This window comes from Peromyscus leucopus, chromosome 6 (genome assembly GCF_004664715.2).
Source record: "Peromyscus leucopus breed LL Stock chromosome 6, UCI_PerLeu_2.1, whole genome shotgun sequence".
Lineage (NCBI taxonomy): Eukaryota > Metazoa > Chordata > Mammalia > Rodentia > Cricetidae > Peromyscus > Peromyscus leucopus.
Window position 1 is genome coordinate 110,467,028 of NC_051068.1, and position 20,941 is coordinate 110,487,968.

The 20,941-nt window shown below is 46.8% G+C and overlaps 1 protein-coding gene across 1 annotated transcript; it reads left to right on the top strand.

The window, feature by feature from the left end:
- Positions 1 to 1,211: 1,211 nt before the first annotated feature.
- C6H4orf54 (chromosome 6 C4orf54 homolog) lies at positions 1,212 to 19,308 on the top strand. Its single transcript, XM_028857618.2, has 2 exons — positions 1,212 to 7,174; positions 15,197 to 19,308. Exon 1 carries the CDS (start codon positions 1,746 to 1,748, stop codon positions 7,137 to 7,139), a length of 5,394 nt encoding a protein of 1,797 aa, XP_028713451.1. The 5' UTR covers positions 1,212 to 1,745; the 3' UTR covers positions 7,140 to 7,174; positions 15,197 to 19,308.
- Positions 19,309 to 20,941: the final 1,633 nt, after the last annotated feature.

The following is a 20,941-nucleotide window of genomic DNA, read 5'->3' on the forward strand; positions in this document are numbered from 1 at the left end:
ATCTATAAAATCAGTACAGTAACTGTGCTTAGCTCATTAGGGTCTAAACAGGATTCAATAATTACTATACTCACAAGTTGCCCAACAGTGGCGGCACACACATTTAATCCCAGCACTGGGAGGCAGAGAGAGTTTGAGGACTGCCAGAGCTCTTATCTCAAAAAACCAAATATATATGTATCTATTTGCACAAACTAAAATGTCCCTAGTTATTGTACTCAATAATTAAGAAGCTGATACTTGGAAGGCATTTCTTTTTCTTTCTCCTCACTGTGAGTTATGGCTTTATATCCATAATTTTATTCTTGCTGCTTTCAGGCCTTCCTGATCATGTTTTAGTGGCAGTGGAGGGGCAAAGGGTTTGTCCAGGGAGAATAATTGCATCCCAACCGGGAGAGAAGGTAGAAGCTGCAGTTGTTGGGGTGCCTGCCTCCCACCTACCCGCAAGCCTACTCAGAGGAAGGAACACTTTTCAGTGTGGGGGTGGCATTCATGTCAAAAGGGGATGCTTGACGGTGTTATTTTCGTTTTCCACAAATGTGGATGTTTAAAATAGGGCTTTATCCAATCGGCATAAGTGACACACAGACTATGTATAGTGGTGGAACTGGGCCTGGCAGGTGACGAGGGCCAGATCTCATCAAAACCAAGTCATGGTTCTCCAGGGACTGGGCCCAGTGAATTGCCCCAAAGTGTGCTAGCACAGACCCCTGTGTTGGGTTGCCTTGGCAAATCTGCCTGCACAACGCTGGACTTGTTTGGGATGGATCTATCTCAGAGCTGGTGAACTGGGATGTTGGCTGTATTTCACAGGGCATGCCAGCGGCTCACATTTCCTCTCTGAACCTCCCTCCAAGCCGAACTGTACTCATGAAGGGTAAGCACATTCGTTGCTCTTTCCTGTGTTTTGATTCTGTGCCCTGCAGGCCTGGCATACAGCCAGGGGAACCCAATCTCTGAGCTGCAGCTCAGGCTATATTTAACGGGGCTTATTGTCTTGTCGTGGGTTTACAAGTTTAGGAACGGTTTTGAGCTTGAATAGATACTGTAGGGATTTGAAATAGTGTCCATATTGTCTTCCTGTGTTTCTTCGGAGTGCCTATAGCTCAAAGTTTATTTAAGGAGTTTTTAGATCTCTGAAAATTCCCCTTTTCAGCTTTGCATCAACACCGTAAGGATACTAGAAGGGTCCCCCGCTCCCCACCCCATTTTCAAACAAATAGGTTATGTTCCACGGAGTGTAAGTTTGGCCAGAGGAAAGGAGGATGAAGAAAATTCTTGTCCTAAGAAAACTTTTATTGCCATCACTCATCCGATTTCGCTCTCGAAAGAGAGAGTATGCAAATGAGGCAAATATAAAATTACCATATGCACAAGGGGGACGCGAAATATTTCTGGAGTTTCCTTAACTGATTTGAAGTGTGGTGCAAAATTTGAATTTTGAACAAGGAGAGAAAATTCATTTAATCAGAGGCTGGGGAGAGAAAGATGGCAGTCAGTGAAGGGTAATTGTGTACTCGCTAGACGACTCTAAAACAGATTACAAAGAACATTTGGCGGATTTGAATCAGAAGCCACATTCCTCTCCCACCCCACCTCCTCTCCTCATCTCTTCACAGCCTCTTCCGTTTACCCTCAAGTGTAGTTTCGGTATGACTAGGGAATGGACACTAAAAATATTTCTGGAATGACGTGACCCTCTGTCTCCCCATCCAGGAAAGCGACAAGGCTGCTGCACAAGACACATGCTTTCCCTTCATTTCTGGCAGACCCGACGTCGACCTACAGATGCTGCTTCTTCGCTGGCTGATGGCATTCAGACCACCAACCACGGACGGTGCCAGACAAGCGACTGGACGGGACAGCTCCTCCGCAGCAGGACACTGGCCACAGTCGCGGCCAGAGCCCCAGCCCCCTGGCTACAGACCACCTCTGCTGCCGCTCTTGGGAGCCCTCCCACCCCACTCTGGCTCGCCGAGGCCCCACCGCAGGGGCTGAAGCACTGGGCGGTGGTGGTGGCAGCTGTAGCAAGGGTACCTACAGCCTTGGGGCCAGCCCAGGCACGTGGGAAACTGTTCCGGGCCACTCTGCGGCCCCTCCAGGACCAGAGGGGGACCCAGGACAGCCCCAGAGCTCACCACTGCCTCTTCTTGTCACTGGAACCTGGACAAGGGCTCAGAATGGAAGGCGGTGCTTCGGACATGAACTCTCAGACCAGCCTGACGCCTGCGGAGGACCCGGTGAGCCGAGAGCAAGACAGCCAGGAGCCCAGGCAGCAGCTGCGGCCGCTTCCTGAGCCTTCAGACTCTACCCAGGCTGAAGCCAAGTATGTGGAGATGTGTGCTTCAACTGGAGTCCGAAAGGAGAGCCCCCAGACTACGAAACTGCTACTGGAACACTGTCCTAGGGAGCAGGCCTCCGAGAGCCCAAAGACAAAAGCCCAGGATGAACCCGGCAGCCATGCCAGCGAGGCTTCGACCCCCAAGAAGAGTCCTGCTTCCCCCCAGTGCCCCAGCTCCTGGGCTGGCAAGAAAGACTTCTCATCTTCCTCCTCCTCCTCCTCCTCCTCCTCCCCGGTGGACAGAGCAGAAGACGATGGCATTTCCAAAATGGATGATCCCACCAAGTTATTGGGGGTCCTGGCCACCTCCTCTTCATCCTTGGGCTTTGAGAGTGAGCCGGAAATGGGCTGCCAACAGCAAAACCGAGAAGAAGCAGGGGAAGGCGCAGGAGCAAGGGAGGGTAGAGGAGGAGGGGCCAGTGATGGAACAGAGTGCAAGGACATCATTGCCAAGTCCCAGGGCAAGAGGGACCCCCCGAAAAATGAGGAAGCACACTACATCACCACCCATGAGATCCAGCTGAGTGAGGTAGAACAGGGCATGGATTTCGATGTGGGGCTGGCTTCTCGCTGGGACTTCGAGGACAACAACGTGATCTACTCGTTCGCGGACTATGCTTCCTTTGGTGGCAGTGATGAGACCCCAGGAGACGTCACCACCGAAGAGGACGATGACAACAGCTGTTACGTCAGCACCCCTCCGAGCACCAACACCACTCGGACTCCCAGCCCCATCAGCAGTGACCTGGCTCGCCCTAGTGCGGCGGGCGGCAGTGGTCGTGACACCAGCAGCACAGAAGTGGGCAGTGGCCCCTCCGACAGCGACACTACTCCCCCACCCACTGGACCTGGCACGGCCACGCCACCTGAGCCTGTCCGGGAGCTCCGGGAGGCAGCCTTAGGAGCACCGGCCACTGCTGCAAGCAGCTGTGGGAGTACAGCAAGCCAGATCCTCCTATCAATCAAGCCAACTTCCCGGGCTATAAATGAGCCTAGCAACGTGCGGGCAAAGCAAAACATTATTTATGCTGCCAAGCATGAAGGCGACATGAGCCTCCGAGTCTCTACAGCTGCTGAACGCAATTCAAGTTCACAGAAGCAAGATTCGGCCGCAGCCGTGGCTCAGGACCATGCAAAGAAATTCATCGCAGTCCCTGCTCGCCTGCAAACCAGGTGCGGGGCCATCCGGGCAAAGGAGCTGGTGGATTACTCCAGCGGAGCCTCCAGTGCAGTGAGTGAGCTGGACGATGCCGACAAAGAGGTGAGAAACCTAACTTCCAGGGCCTTCCGGAGCCTCGCTTACCCCTATTTTGAAGCTCTGAACATCAGCTCCCGAGAATCCTCCACCACACTCTCTGAAGTGGGGTTTGGACGATGGTCAACCTTCCTGGACTTAAAATGTGGCGGTGTCGGGGCCAGAGTGGAGCAGAGCCTGCTGAGGAGCAGTGCGGCCTCCGTGGCTGCAGGTCTGAGGAAGGGCGGTGGCACCCGAGCCGCTGCGGACCAGCTCTACCTCCAGGCCAAGAAGTCCCAGACCAAGGCCTTAGAGTTTGTGGTCAGCAAAGTTGAGGGAGAAATCAAACATGTGGAGACCCCCCTGTGCTTCCAGAAACAGGTCCAAACTGGCTCCCGGGTCGTCACCCTTCTGGAGCCCCTCAATCTACGAAGTGAGAGTAAAGCCAGCAAAGCCAGCTCAGCCACCGGGCCCAGCAGAGTCACCAAGGGGTCCAGCAAAGGCCCGGGGTCTGTGTACACGGATGATGGGTCAGAGGCGTCCGAGGGTAGCAAGCCTGCCTCCCGCAGTGACGGCCCCCAGAAGAAGTCCAAGTTTGCTTCGAGTCTGCTCAAAAACGTCATTTCCAAGAAGATGCAGCGAGAACATGAGTTCAAGATGGAGAGGGGAGAAGTCTCTGACACGTCTCACTGTAGCGCCCCCAGCACCTCTAAGGAGGCAGAGGGCGCTCCTGGGGCCGAGAAGCCGTGGGAGAGGGGTCTGCAGAGGCAGAGCTCGCGCCACTCAGAGGCTAGTTCTGAGTACACCGTGGTCAGTGTGTCTGATGCAGCGGAAGGGTCTGTCGTAGGTTCTAAATCCCCCGTTTTCAAAGCCAGTACTCCTCGAGAGAGCGGCAGCACAGGCCCCGGCCGAAATTTCTCTGATGGACACACGGAAGTGTGTGAAATTAAAAAGAGTGCTTCAGAGACTGTGAAGGGCATCTTCCTTCGGAGTCAGAACAGCGCCTTCCGGACATGGAAGGAGAAAGAGGCGGAGAAGCTGGAGGAGAAAGCTCCCATCGGAAAACTGAAGCTCCCCAAAGGTGGGGACTGGAGAGCTGATCTTGGGGAGATCTCTGCCAGCAAGTCCACCATCATGTCTCGCCTCTTTGTTCCCAACATCCAGCAGACACCCAAGGACAAACAGCCGGAGAAGCAGGCCATCAAGTACCCCGCGGCTGCCCAGGCTACCTCCATGGCAGTGGTCAGGCCCAAGGCACCTGAAATCAAGATCCGCCTAGGAAGTGTACAACAGCCAAGCTCAGATTTCAACATTGCCAAGTTGCTCACGCCCAAACTGGCTAGTGGCAGCAACTCAAACCTCTTCAAGACCATTGAGGACAACAGCAGGACCCAGCAGAAACTCTTCCGTGGTGGGGACAATCTGGAAAAAGTGCCCCAGTTCCAGGTGAGAGATGTTAGAGACAAGTCCAAGGCCCCAGGACCTCTCCACCAGGTGAGGGATGTCAGGAAACTGATCAAAGGGTCAGGGGACAGCAGCGACAAGGGCAGTGTCACCCCAGAGCAGGGGTTGACAGGGCCTAAGCCTAGGCAGCTGACCGCTGCCACGGGAGGATCTAGGTCCTTGTCCCCTATGGTGATTATGTGCCAGGCGGTTGTGAATCCAAGAGAAGACAGTGTGGATCGAGAGCCCAGGGAAGGTGCAGGAAAAGTGGGCAATGGCAGCAGAGTCTTGAGCTCCTCCCCAGAAGGGACTGTCTTGGTTCACAGGGCATCTGGCAGGCTGCCTGTGGCCACCATTGCCCCCAATAAATCTGAACAGGGCTCTTACCTGCCTGTGCTTAAGATTGTCTCCAAGGCGTCTGCTCAGAGGACCCCAGAGAAAGCCAAAGAGGACGACATTAAGGAGGAAGGGAAAGCGCCGAAGCCAGCCCGGAATGCCTTGGAGAAGCTCACAGCGGCGGTGAGGTCCATGGAAGAGCTATATAGCTTCAACAGAAATGAATGGAAGCGCAAAAGCGACCCTTTGCCCATGATGGCCGACAGCCATGTCCTGTCACTCATCGCCAGTGAGGAGAGGGAAGGGGTCGAGGGAGCTGAAGGAGACCCAGACAAGCCGGCCAAGCAGTTGGGGCAGATGGAAGAACGGGACACGGGACACAAAGGCGGTGTGGTCCTGAGAGGGGCCCCCATGGAGCGTCTGCAGAGGAGGAACTCGAACCCCAGCACCGAGAGTGTGTCTGCCCGGGCAGCTGCCTTCGAGAACATGGCCAAAGAAAGGCCCAGGTCTCTCTATATCCCCCCAGTCCACAAGGATGCGGAAAGAACCCAACCTCTGCAGCCCCTCCCCCCGCTCCCCAGCAGCCGGAATGTGTTCACAGTGAGTGCCAGCAGCACTCAGAAAACTGGGGGTGTGGCCGGCAAATTCCCACAAGGGCCTTCTCCAGAGAGCCTTTCACCAGCCAAGGGCATCAGATCGCAGGGACTCAGATCCCTCAAGATCTCCCCAGCCACCCGAGCGCCTCCTGATGAGGCCACCAGCAGGAAAACTGCTGCCAGCCTGGAGAAGAGCAACAGTGACTGTGAGAATTACCTGACCATCCCCCTCAAGGGCAGCTCTGCCGCAGGGGAGTTGCTTGGCAGGCCTGGGGCTTCCAGAGAAGGGCCTGCCAGCTCCTCAGCGGCCACTCTTTGCAGCTTGCCTCCACTGAGTGCCCGCAGTCAGGTCCCCAGTAACTCCAAAGGCTCTCACGTCAGTGGAACCAGCAGGCCAGCCTGGCGTACCAAACCTGACAACCACCGAGAAGCAGTCGCTGCCCCGCCAGGGCCTCAGAGCCCCGAGCATACTCCCACAGCTGTCTACCACCAGCAGGCATTGCCCTTCACTCTCCAGGGGGCCCAGCCTCAGGTCCTCTGTTTCTCCCCTCCTGGAATGCCAGCCCCAGCCCCTGCAGGCCCGGCCGCAGTCCCCACAGACCCCTTTCAGCAGCCACAGCCTCAGCAGACACAGCGCAAGATGCTCCTCGACGTGACCACTGGCCAGTATTATCTGGTGGACACGCCCGTTCAACCTATGACCCGGAGATTGTTTGACCCCGAGACAGGGCAATATGTCGACGTGCCCATGACCTCCCAGCAACAACCGGTGGCACCCATGTCCCTTCCGGTGCCTCCTCTGGCCCTGAGTCCCGGGGCCTACGGGCCCACCTATATGATCTATCCCGGATTCCTGCCCACGGTGCTGCCCCCCAGTGCCCTGCAGGCCACACCTATTGCTCACACTGCGGGAGGCAGTGAGCTCTCGGTGGCAGCAGAGACCCCCAACAAAGAGACAGCTGCGGCGGCGTTCACTGAAGCCCCATACTTCATGGCCTCCGGTCAGTCCCCTGCCTCCTCTTCCTCCTCAGCCCCCGCAGCCACATCGCAGCTCGTGGGGGCCAAGGGCTTCGCCCAGCTGCACGGCAAGCCCGTCATCAGCATCACCTCACAGCCCTTGGGGCCACGGATCATCGCTCCCCCTTCCTTTGATGGCACCACCATGAGCTTTGTGGTGGAACACAGATGACCGGAGTCACAGGAAGGCCGTTGGGACAGCCCCTGGTGAGTGCATTTTACTCGGGTGATCCGAGAGAGTGATTCGGTGTCTTTGTTGGGAGAGCTACCGTGGCTGTCTGGAGACATGGGCGGGCGTTCTGGAAAAGGGAGACTAAACGCCATCTGATTTGTGACGACGGGACTAGTTTATTGTCCATTCCCTCCTCTCTGCACCCCTCAGGGTACCACGGATAGCCTTTTCCCTCTGGCCTTTGCAAACTGCCTGAGTGTTTGTCCCACCAGAGAATGATGGGAGAATGAACCCCCACATGTCCCTTGGCCTTTGGTTAGTCAAGGTTGAAAGGAGACAGAAATGAAAGCCTGGTCTAGATTTGGTGGTGGAGTGAGCCTATCTCTTTGTCCCTGGCCTCCTGGTGAGACAGATAACCCGCTTTAGGTCACCGGAAACACAGTTAGCCTGTTTGCTCCCCTGTCTTATAGTAAGAGGAGTTTAAAATGGATGTTTTCTAGCGTCATCAAACATTCCTTTCTCTCTTCTTTCACGTCTTCCCTTGGAACTTCTTATATTAAAACACTACGTTGTTTAAAGTTCTTGTTCTTGAGTTTTCAAATGATCAGAATACTTTCCCCAGGGTTTTTAGTGTATCTTATGTGTGGGCAGATACACAATTTGAACATGTACACACACACAGAGAGAGAGAGAGAGAGAGAGAGAGAGAGAGAGAGAGAGAGAGAGAGAGAGAGAGAGAGTTTGACCTTCACAAGAGGGTGAGATTCTGGAGCCAAAGGTACCTCTTGGATGACAGAATTGTTGCATTTCATGCTGTTTTGCTCTGACTGAACCCACCATGCTCCAAGGCTAATGCCAATCCCCAGAAGCACCGTTAGATCTGCCTGTGTGGCTCCCTTTGAAAAAGAATGACTTCCACGCTGCAAAGGAAAGCAGAGAAAACCTGTTTCTGACGCCCAGTCTGATCTGCACTCACAGGCAGGAAATTTCTGCTGGAAATACAGTCTGTGGAACTTGATAGGAGGCATGAATGTGGGTGGTGGAACCAACCGGGACACCTCAGGTCAAACCCAGAAGACAGTGAAGACACACACCTTCTGCCAGGAGCACAGGGGACCAGAGCTGCAGGCCGGCTTGTCTGCTGTAATCCTCGCCTCTCAGAGCAGAGAGGGTTGAGATTTTGTCCTCCGGATTTTCACTTCTTGGTAAAGCCACACTGAATGAAAAAGAAAAGAGGACTGAGATAAGAGCATAGTGTAATCTTGGGGATGACAGAGTGGCTCACATTCCTGTTATCTCAAGAGGGGATGCAGTCCTCACACCCCCAAGCCCGTGTGTGTGTGTGTGTGTGTGTGTGTGTGTGTGTGTGTGTGTGTGTGTGTGTGTGTGTGTGTGTGTGTGTGTGTGTGTGTGTATGTATGTGTTTTGCTTATTCATGCATCTAAGGTAAACAGACCTATATTGCCAGCTCAGGGACATTAAAATCTACCATCCAGTGTGTATCAGAATGTCAGCTGCTAGGATGGTGTATTGCTGCTGTGAAGTCTCTTCCAAGGTAAGAAAGCACTGTATAGGATCGATCACACTGGGACTTTTACTAGAATTCAAGTGAAAATGCCAACTTTGCTCTAGTGGCAACCTAGAGACAGAGTGTTTGGACTGTTCCTCTCCAAGAGTCTGCTGCAGGCACTGCACGGTGTGGTGACCACTAATGACGAGGGGAGGGGCGGGGAACACAAAGGGACCCCTAGAGTGCCTGCTGAGGAGACTCAGCATGGAGGATTAGCGTTGTAGATGCACTATCTTGTGGGCGGCAGCGTTTTGATCCCTGGATGGATGGTGTGTTTACCTAAGGCTGTTTTGGATCTACTAATCCTGAGGAGTTTGTGGAGCCCTGGAGGTGCAGGAAGCCCAGGAGGTTGCACAGCGGTCCTATCTTCTTAGCAACTGCCTTTGGCCCTTCCTTGGTCTGCTGCGTCTGGAGAGGTTTGGTGTGATGCTGTGTCCATCAGACACAGGCATAAATCTGAGTTTTGCATCTTGAGAGTTGAATTGGAGCTTTGAATTTGTTCTTACCCTTGCTGGAAGCAGAATTTTACCTTAGCAAAGAGCCCTAAAGATACAATGATGGGTGTTGGCTTTGATTTAAGCAGAGGAGTTGGGAACTAAGGGTGAGCTTTTTGTGTGTACAGGCAAAAATCTAGCTGGCCAAATTTAGATACGAATTAAAGGTCTTCAGAACTCAACATTACACTTTCCAAGGAAAAGTCAGATTTTAAAAAGGGGTGAGTAATTCTTTTGACAGTTTTAAAAAACAGTGCTCAAATATTCCAAAGCACCAACTGGTTTTCCAGCCTCAGCAGGTGATTTCAGCTCCCATGTTTCCTTCGGAACCCAGACTTTTATAAGGGTTGCAGGGGATTTTGTAGGATAGGGTTTTATGACACCCTTTCAAAATACATGCTATGGCCGGGCGGTGGTGGCGCACGCCTTTAATCCAGCACTCGGGAGGCAGAGCCAAGCGGATCTCTGTGAGTTCGAGGCCAGCCTGGTCTACAGAGGGAGATCCAGGACAGGCTCCAAAACTACACAGAGAAACCCTGCCTCGAAAAAAAAAAAAAAAAAAAAAAAAAAAAAAAAAAAAAAAAAAAAAAAAAAAAAAAAAACCAAAATACATGCTATGTAATGGATTTGATCCAATTATAATAGCGAATGCACCAACGAGTAAACTAGAGTTAGAGATTTTTGCTGAAGTGTCCAAAGGGTGAGAGAGGCAACTCTCAGTGTTCCTTGGTAAGGTCCATAGAACAGCAAAGGGAGGTCATAGAGGAGAGCTCTGAGCTTCCGGAGAGAACATCTGTGGTTTACTCCCTGGTGACATTTGACTCCAAACTACTGCCGGCTCTATTTACTTTTGGGAATGCTTATTAAATACAGATTTTCAGGAAATACTGTTACATTCTTCATTCAGTCAATGAATACAAATTCCATGCCTACACTCTGCAGCCATTGTGTGCTCTGGGGTGGGCTGTAAACCACAAGGTGACACAGGATGGCTCTATGTCAGGAGCATATATTCTAACTAGATAGGGCAGAGTCCTCCTTCTAAACGGAAAGCTGATGTTCAAGTGTTGTTCCTTTCAGCCCAAAGACAATCTCGCTGTCTATTTTTAGTGCCCCGCACAAAGGGGAGTGTTCTGCTTTTGCTCCTTGTGTAGGCTGAGTGGAAAAGCTATCGGCCTTGTTTCTAGTTATTCCGTTATGAATTTTCCCTTTATATATATATAAAGTGCTACAAACTTTCAGTACTTTCTCATTTCTTTAGATGTTTTGTGCATGCGTGTGTGCATGTGTACATGCGTGTGTTTCGGTTTTGGTCTATTTTGGTTTTGAAAGTTACTTCTCCTCAGGATCTTTGATACCTTTCTGACGGAGTAACTTTAACAAAACTTTAATCAGCACTATACCTGCCACCTAGAGTACAACCTTAGAGAATGGCAATGATTGTGTATTAATTGAATGTCCCTTGTTTTTCTGCAAGGCTTATTTCTCCAGTTCTGAGTGTGTTTCACGACCTTCCCTTTCTCCTTACTTCCCGGGGTTATCCTATCCCATGAACAGAGCCTCATATGTCAACAGCTAAGGAGGAAAGGGAAAGCTGGGTTCAGGGGGAGCCATTTTCAGCACCCACTTTCATGGTGTGTTCTGAGTGGCCCCGGAGGAGTTCTGAGACTACCAAACCCAGGTCTAAGTGTATCAAAACGAAGAGGTCGAGTGACCCTTCCTTAGCTACTGTCCCTTCTGTGTAAGGCTTGCCTTTCAACCTGGACAGTCATAGCAGTGTCTTTTCAGTCTACATCCTTTTTTTTTTTTTTTTTTTTTTTTTTCTTCCTCTCTAGGGACATCGTTTCCTGGTGTCTGCTCTAGTGTTAGCTTGCTGTCTGAGAAATTATCCTGGGCTCTTTGTTAATTGTTTATTTGTTTGCAATATCTTCCCTACCATGGCTTCTCATTCCGTATTCACGTCAACTAGATTGACTTTAATGGTCTACCACGGGCATCTATACATCTGCCCATGTCCTTGCTTTTTTTCAGGGTTTGGTTTTGCTTTATTACAGAATCAATAGCTCAAAGTGCAGGACTGGGTAGCTTGGCAGCTCGCTCACCAGAACGTACTTCAGAACCCTGAGCATCCCTGGTAGGTCAGGCGTCTGGCTACCCTTCATGTGCTGGTGGACAGAGGTATCCAATTGCTAAGCTGCTGGAAACTCCACACATCATTTTCAGCTAGTCCCATAATTACATCCCACAACCAATAGTTTATTTCTGTTCCCTTCCCCGAACATGGTATGGTTCCCTCTTCCAATTATTGTATATAGCTAGAGTTTTGTTCTGTCTTTGTTGTTTTGTTTTGTTTTTTTGAGACAGGGTTTCACAGTGTAGCCCTGGCTGTCCTGGAATTCACTCTGTAGCCCAGGCTGACCTCGAACTCACAGAGATCTGCCTGCTTCTGCCTCCCAACTGCTGAGATTCTTAATGTCCTGTTATTTGAATTGACTTTTCTCTTCTCCTTTTTCATTGGATTGAGCTTTCCTCGAACTTACTCTCATACCTTTCTCCAGAATTCTGTTGGACATACACATATCAGCCAAGGCTGGCCTTGAACTCATCTGAAGCTAACCTTGAAATCCTGTTTCCTCTGCCTCTGCCTCCCAAGCACGCTCTGTCTACCATTATATTTTCTTCCTTACCAAAACGTAGCCTCGTGGAGTCTTTAACCAAGTAGACACTTTCTTAACCTCTGTTAGGCAAATAAAGACATAAATTGACCCAATCCACAATAAATGAAGTGCAGGCCGTCCAAAGCCCATGCTCGCATTGTTGCAGCAGGTCCACGTTCACCCACTTCTCTTACTTTTCACCCTCTCTTTTCTTCGCTGTGAAATATTCCCCTTCCCTTATCTGTCCTTTGCGCCAGGCTTAACATTTCTGAAAATTTTCAGTATCTTTATTTTGTCTCTTGTCTAGTCATCCTAGTAAAGAATTAATTATGTGACATTTGTGTCCTCAAAGAGGATGGCAGAACATGGCTAGGCTGGTGGCCCTGGTGCTAATTTGTCTAACTTCAGTTCAATCAGGTGGGAAATCAAAGTTCTATCCATGAGAAATGCTGTGGATATCGCTCTGTATAAATAAACACTGATTGGCCAGTGGCCAGGCAGGAAGGATAGGTGGGACTAACAGGAGAAAAGAGGAAAAAGGAAGGCAGAGGAGGGGACTGGTTGGCGCCACCACCAGACAAGGAAGATGTAAGGTACTGATAAGCCACAAGCCATGTGGCAAAGTATAGATTAATAGAAATGGGCTAAATATAAGAGTAAGAGCTAGACAATGATAGGTCTGAGCTAATAGCCAAGCAGTTTAAATAATGTAAGAATCTGTGTGTTTATTTTATAAGTGGGCTCCGGGACTGGCGAGACTTGGTGGGACCCAGAGAGAAAAGTCTCCAGCCACAGAGAAAATTGAATCTTCTAGCTATTTCACTGGGGGGGGGGGGGAGAGAGAGAGAGAGAGAGAGAGAGAGAGAGAGAGAGAGAGAGAGAGAGAGAGACTGTGTGTGTGCATGTGTGCATGTACATTGAGTTTGAGAAAAAAGCCAAGAAAGGCAGGGAGAAGGGAATAATTTGAAGTCTGAATATACTCAACATAAATCAAGCTTCTATATGTGCTTTTCTCATGATTAAAAAACGATAGCCAGAGCATTCTATGTTGTAAAGAGAAACCTGAGCCATATCAGAGACACTAGACTCAAGATTATGTCTTCGATGATGAACTAGTTTGGGAGAGGAAAGGTATGGGATGTACATGTGAGGGGATCCCCCCTCCCCAGGGATGCAGATGGGTTGAAACACTTCGGTTGAATGGAAGTTGTTTGACTGTGACCAGAGCACAGGTCCACATGAAGTCAGACAACTAGGACTCAGTTAGTAGGACTGTTACTTCTTGGTCTAGGCCAGTGCCATACACACTTTGAGCCTTATTTCTCTCATCTGTAAAGTGGAAATAATCTTGAGAAAGCTGTAAAGATAGAACTGTCCACCTACCTCAGAGAACATGGCCTGTAGAAAGTTTCTTAGAAACAAGAACCCATAAATGCCAAGAAATGTCCCCCAGGCCCTAGACAGAGCAGGAAACCATTGTTTCACTCACCCCGGGTGGTGTCAGGGGCCTGGGCACAGAGAGCTGAAGTTTCCCAATCAGGAGACAGAATCCATAACTCTGCAGTCCCCTCAGAGCTGGCTGTTCTCCAGGCATGGTGGCTGGGTGCCAGGGTATTCTAGTATCCCACACAGCCTTCCAGCGTGTTATAAAGCTCTGGGTCCAGCTTGCCAGCTGCGTGTGGTGATTTTCCTCTCCATCTGGGCACAAGCCTGGGAGGAGCAAAGGGGAAATCCACCCTGAATTTCTGCTGCATGCTCGGTGTCCCAGGTCTAACTCCTGGGAAGGCACTCGGGGGAGAGCCCCTGGTAACACAGTACAGCTTACCCTCCAGCTCTACTCCTAGGATCTACTTGAGAGGCCGCTGATGGGTTTTATTGGCTAATTATTATTATTTCATCCCTAATAAGAATTAGATCAATACTTTCAAGTTTTCAAACAAAATTTCCCTAAAATTAATAGAGCAGAAAAAAATACCTTATGGATATCCACAAAGTAATATCTAGACTAATGACCCCTGAATATGATCCCTGGATATTGTCTCAGTTGGCTATCATCTTGAAGGGGAGTTTCCTCCTCTTCCTATTGGTTCCCTTCCACTCTGCTCACCTTGCCTTATGATGGCACCAAGCCAGAACTACCGTCAAGTTCTTTAATCTAATTGAAATCATTCTTAGTCTCCTGGTCACTCCTCCTTCACATATGATTACATTCAGTTTCTTCTTGCTGTTCTGTGTGAGTTAAGGTAGAAAATCAACCTTAGCAAACTGTGTATCTGTGAGCTCCAGGAGACTGCTAGGTTGTGGGAACTGCATGCTCTGTATACCAACATTTCCTTTAGCCTGAATGTATTTTCTCAATATAAATATGAAACAAAAAGATATAGCTAAAGTGCATTCATCTGAGCTGCAAAAGCATTATTATTCTAGCTTTCTTTCTTAATAAACACATGCTTAAACAGGCTTTGTTTGTTTGTTTATTATTTATTTATTTGGTCACAGGACTGAAGCATCCCTTGCTTTGCTACTTGATTGCATATAGTTAGAGAGATGGTATTTGATTCTTCTTCCTCAAGCTTTTTTTTCACATGATACAGACTTCTTACTCCTCAACAAATACCACTTGCAGCTCATTTTATTTTTGTCTTTATAATCTTATATTTGGATAGCAACTTCTAGGCATTAAAAAAGATTCCTTAAGCAAAGCTCTAGTAGATCATGCTAAAAATTTATAAAAGTAGAAGACAGGGATAGTTTCTCAAATGCTTTTGAACAATGTCAGTGCTGTGTTAAAGTGGATTTAATTGAGTTACATGTTAAAACCAGTCTATCTAATTTATATAACAGCACACTATGAGAAATTCCACAGGATTTAGTTAGTGCTGATTCCCTTTCCAAGAATCCTTAGTGTTTCATTCATATCATTGGATTACTGACATGATAAGTTCTAAATGACCCCATTTAATTTAAGTATCAGGTCTATCTGCTGATTTTAGGGACGCATACAATATATTGTTTTGTCCTTGTTGTGAATGATTCTCAGAGAAACTAAGCATTTAACTCCAAAATCATTTTTGAATGGTTGATTGAATTTGATTCAATTTTCAAAGGCAGGTTCCATTTGGTGGCACTTTCTGGAAGTCAGCAATGACTAGTAGCTTCAGAGGCATGGTTTCAAAACACATTTAAAAATGTAAGTTCCATATTATAAAGAAATGAGCCCAATAATTAAACAGCCAATGGGGGTGCGATTTTCCTGCCCCTTTGCAGGGGAATGTTCTTTCAGAATTGGCCATCTTTTCTTTGACCATGTTTTCTTTGCACTTTTTTCTTTTGCAGGAGCAAGACAGAAATAAGGCCTGTTCTTCAATCTGAAGGTTGCATCGTAACACCTGAATTCATCTGAAGAACTTTCAGTTGTGTTACAAACTTTTATTTCTTATGAACCATGTGTGTAAGCTTGTATATTTTCCTGAACAACTGCCTTAAGGTAGTTTTTGTTATTTCGGTTTTGCTAAGATGACTGAATGGTTGTGTTTCTCCCCGTGAAGTATTTCTTTTTATACTTTAATACAGGATGTAAGCTTTCTTACCGCTGCCTTCTCTTCTGCACTTGTGGCCAGGGAAACCGTACACTGAGTGTTTAAATGGTTCATTCAAAACAAGCCATAGAATCTCATTGGTTCTATTGTAAACCCAATCAGCATATTGATAATAGGATCACAAATCACCTTGGAGTTCCTTGGACTGTATCTGCGGCTCTCAAGAGTCCAACCTTTGTTGTAAGTGTGCAGCATACACACCCCGCCCCCTTTAATGATTCCCTTCATGGACTGCCTCCTACCTCTCCATCTGCAGCCTGAAGTTTGGGGGCAGTAGAATTGGCAGTGAACTTTGCTCCAGTGGCTCTGACTCCCTCGGCCCTGGCCATCCCAAAGTAGAAACTCTGTAACCACAGTGCCTACTTCCTGCTTCAGGTTTTAACAGATATTAAGATTCCAAACCTTGGGATATTTTACTGACCAGTTGTAACCGAATTCTGACTGAAGGGATCCATTCAGCTTGTCCTAATCGGTGTCTCAATTAAGTGATACACAGAAGAATTTCTTAGTTACTCTCTAACTGAACATGCTTTTAAAACCCATGCATTATCTCAGGACTTCCATAAGGAATCTCTGTTCAGTTACTCATTTGTTTAAAGACAAAACATTCTGGTAAATTCTTTAAATAATCATTTTCATTTTGGTGATCATCAATATTTGGTTTCTACTTAAAAGTGTTTCTTAAAGTAAAGGATTTTATGGGGCCTTAAAATACTGAATTTTCTAAGGGTTTTACAATTTTATTACTTTTTAATTGTGTTGTGTTTTTTAAAATCCAGACTAACAAACAAATTCAATGTTACTTCCAGGGCCTCCCTTACCAGGGAAAAACAAGTTCTAAAAATTAAGTTCTTTTACATAAAGAGCAATATTTGAAGCAGAAATAGTGGCTTTAGCCTCTCAGCCACTGGCCTACAAGCTGTGAAATAAAGTTTTGTCTCCGAGGCATGTGCTATGAAGCAGGATTTCTGGTGTGGAAGATGTCTTTGGGCCATATTTAGGAAAAGTGATATTTCCTAGAAGATTTACCCCAGAACTTTAGCATTTTCCAGGCAAACTGGCCACGTATAAGGTCACTTAATATTGGAGCAAAAAACTAGAACCTATTTCTTTCAAAGATCTCAAACCTGTAGCCCTAAAGCAGCGATGTGAACTCTCAAGGATTTGAATGAAAAGAATGGACTACACAGGGTTTACATGGGCAGAACCCACGCCAGGAAGGAGTCTTCTGTCCCAGGAGACTTGCAGGAAAGCTCCATGGGTTTGCTAGCCACCACCTACAAAGAGAGACTCCTCCTCAAGAAAATGTGCCAGTCCAGAGACTGCGAGCCCATGGGCTACTATCAATATTTATCACCAGCAGAGCTGAGCCTTCCATTCTCACAGAGGAGGAGAGAAACTGAGGGGGCGGGACAAAGAAAATTTTATTTGTTGCGTCTATGGAAAAGGCTGCGCCCTCCCACACGTTTCCAAGGATGTGGGAAGAGTCCAAGTAGTTAAAATACAATTACAAGCTCGTGTTTGTGCCTCTTCTACCAGCTATTGGTCATCTCACAGCTGGATCATCATCTGCTGGGCCGTTTCCTACCTCAAGTGACAAAGAAGGAAAATTCTCACAGGCACACATCCCAATCTCTGGGTCTTTTGTTTTGTCATTTCTGGAGCTTGCATGGACATTTGAATGAAGTGGCTTTTCCTTCTTCTTTCAACCAGTGTGGGATGAACCAAGAATCTAGAAAGCCTTCTACCGCAAGAAGTAATAACTCTCAACAGTGTCTCTTTTCACTACTGAACTACCCAACCTATTTTATATCGTAAAACCATTAATTAAAAAAAGTACCCTAAATAGAGCTATGAGCTTGAATTTAAACAGAATGTGCCCTGGCCTTTGTAATTTTTTTTCTCAAGGTTATGTGTGAGGCTCAGTTTCCAGAATGATCATGAGGAACTCTGTGATGGGATTTCAATCCGTTGATCCTTTTTCCCTGTTGGTAATGGGGTCATGTTGAAACAGGCCTCATTGGACCTGCTTCTTGAAAACCAAACACATTTGTAGCCAGTATGAAAATTCAGTTGCCCAGAATGTATTTCTTTGAACACTTATTGAAACTACCCTCCGGAGTAAATGAAGCCCAGGATAAAGCATCTGTGTACATGTGATCATCCCTGACTAGTTGAGCCAAAAATGAATTATACTTTGACAACTTTATGATACATTTCAAAAATTAGCACACATTTCAAATTAATCTTATATAACTAGAAAAATGTCTAGTGACACAAATATATTTTTCTCTATTCATATTTGACCTTTTCACTCTTGATTCTTAAAAAGATTCAATGTCCTCTGATACTCTTTGTCTACTGTAGAAACAATGACCTGTATTTGCTACAAACCAAATGATCCTATCCCCTGAACTCTATCTAGCTTGGCCTGAAGGACAGAATTGATTCCTAAGTAAATGGCTATACTTCCACAATGAGTGAGTGCAGTGTTGGTTTCTAAGTAGATGACTATAATCTCATGATAAGTGTGTATATGTGCATAGGAAACACATTCATCGATATTCTTTGTATTTAAGACTATCATGGTATACATTTTCTTATGTGGTGCTTGAGGAGTTTCATTCTACAGTTTACAAGGTGTAATATTTGCACCCTAAAATCTCAGGGTATGCTATTTTACCCAGATACTTGAAAGAAAAAGGTGCCCTGTATTTCATCAGTACTGTTGATGGGGGAAAATTACATGTAAGTTTGTTTGAGAAAACTGCTCATAAAATCAAATCGATAAGCTGTTAGGCTTTTACATAATTTCTAAGGAGATGTATACATAAGTAATATATATTGTCAAGAGACTGCTTATATAGTCTTTAATTTCTGGGTCTGAGGTAGGCCTCACAAGTCCATAAATTCACAAAGAAAGCATGTAGCCTTTGCTCAGTAGTGCCTTGAACTTGAATCGAACTGGAATCACACTCCATTTGTGTGTGACATGTGTGCACACGAGACCCAGAAGGAGGATTCTAAAATGGGGGCTCCTGTGTATGCCCCGTGTCTCTGAAGAGAACTGAACATTCACTTCAACACTTGTGAGCTATTAACACACTCAGCATTTCATGTTGCAAGTGTATTATTGGATTTATTCCTGTCTAATTCAAAATGGTGCAGAATAAAATATACACAGCTAATTTAGTTTTTCTTTAAGTTTCTGAATTGCTTTTTTCAAGGTAGTGTTAGTGGCAACAAGTCCTTCCAGGGTTCCCTGAGTTTCCCACTATGCCTGTATCTGTTTTCTGGCAGATGATCTCTTCCCACCCGACCCGTTTTGAAGAGATGTGTTTATGTATTTACATATAAATTTTAATCTTGTATAGTGATGACAGTGGTGGTGGAAGAGAATGTGAAGACTGTGGAAGTTATGTATGAATAGAAGAGTGTATATTGTATAATGCATAAAGAAGGACATTGGAGAATGTTGAACTATATACCCCAGACTATGAATGACGGTATGCGGAAAGAATGTGAAAATTTTAAATTCATTAATGTAATCTTGGTGGAGAAGTTCCTGGCTGAGGTTTGATGTGATTCTATGGTACAATGCTGTGAGCCTGGCTAAGGGAACTTTGAATCCAGCCAACAGCTCCAAGATTTGCCTTTCAAGTGCTCTTGCCTGTGTAGAAGACTACTGAGATGAGATTTTGCGAGAAAAGCCTACTTACCTTTAACTGACAGCATTTATAAATGATGGTGCAATCTTGTGTACTGGTTTTTTTTTTTTATTTTGACAGCTTTGAAAAAGATGTTTGTTGTTGTTGTTGTTTTCCAGTAAAAGTAACTATAAAGAAAGCATTCATGGTTGGTCTTTATTTTAACCCACAAAGTAAACTTTGGATGTTTTCATTTTCTCCTAGCTTCTAGTTTAAATTCCTCATCTAACAAACATATTCTGAAAATACTGTACAACCAGGTACATTCATTTTCTATTGGTATGGTAACAAATACCTACAGAGTCAGGGACTTAAGCAATGCACATTTATGATCTCATAGCTCTGGAGTTGAAAAGCCTGGTACGGATTATTCTCTGCACCCAGCAAATATCATCAGGCTAACCTGTGTGTGGCCTAAGCATCCCTAACTTATTAAGTAGCATTTGTGGACGTTCCCACCAAGGTCTGTGGTGCTTCACCGACACCAAGTAGCTATCTTACCAAGTGTTTCTGAGAACCAACATGGATGCCCAACAAAGCAGTGGTGTTATTCTTCTTGAAATCCGAAGAGTATCACACATGAAGCTCAGTGGTGTCGTGGTCCTTAAGCACAGCACTAGCCAACTGAGATCACTGTGAACATAAATGTGCAGGACACATGGACCTACACTCAAGAAAGACTTCCAGTAGCTTTTGCGCCTACAGGAAGGAGTTGGGCTACTGAGAGCAAGAAAGAAAATGAGCATTCCCGTTATTTTTCCAAGAGTCACCTCTGGCTTCCGGCTCCTGTTCCTCAGGGATTTTCAGATTTCTCCATGTCACCTCTGGTTACATCATTTTTCTCTGCATTGTGCTACCTCCCTAGCTGTCCTAGCAATGCGGGGAGGAAAAGATTATTTCATCTTGCTTCAAACAGTCCTCATTTTTCTATTGTGACAAAACACTGAACAAAAACAACTTGGGAAGGAAGGGTTTATTTTCAGCTCTCACATTAAAGTCCATCACTGAGGGAAGTCAGAGCAGGAACTCAAGAGGTTGAACTGAAGCAGAGATTAAGGAGAAATGGCCCTGACTGGCTTGTTCCCCATGGCTTGCTCAGCTTGCTTTATTATACAATCTAGAGTCACCTACCCAGGGAGTAACATCACCCACAGTGGGCTGGGCCTCCACATCAATCATTAATCAAGAAAATGCCCCCAAAGACTTGCAAACAGGCCAGTCTTATGGAAGCATTTTCTCAATTGAGGTTTCCTCTTCCCAGACAACCAAAGCTCGAGTGAAATGGACAAAAACTAACCAGCATGCTAGTCTTCATTATAGCCTAATTCCCTAATCCTAAAATCCCCAGACTCAGGGACTCTATGTGCGGCCAGAGTTCCCTGAAGGCTTAGGTTAATGGCATGTAGATCAATCAGCATGTGGCCCTTCACAGGATGACAGCCGCATTAGCAAACACCTTAAACATGAACTACTGGCATTCTTGTCCTGAGACAGTTCCACACCACTTCTGATATGAGGCCATTTTCACTGATTTTTTAGTTCATTTGTGCTCAGCCATTGCCCTCAACAATGGAGCTCTGCCCCCCCCCCCCTTTGCCCTCCTCTGCACTCCAACTTGCTGGCTTCCAACCAACTTCCTGTCATTTTGAGAGAGAATTTATTCGCCTAATGAGGCCCAATTATTGACTATCTGCTGCATGCAATACTGTAAAAACTGTAGCTTTAGAACAAAGTATGCCCATTCTTCTGGTTACATATTGCTGAGCACTGATCTA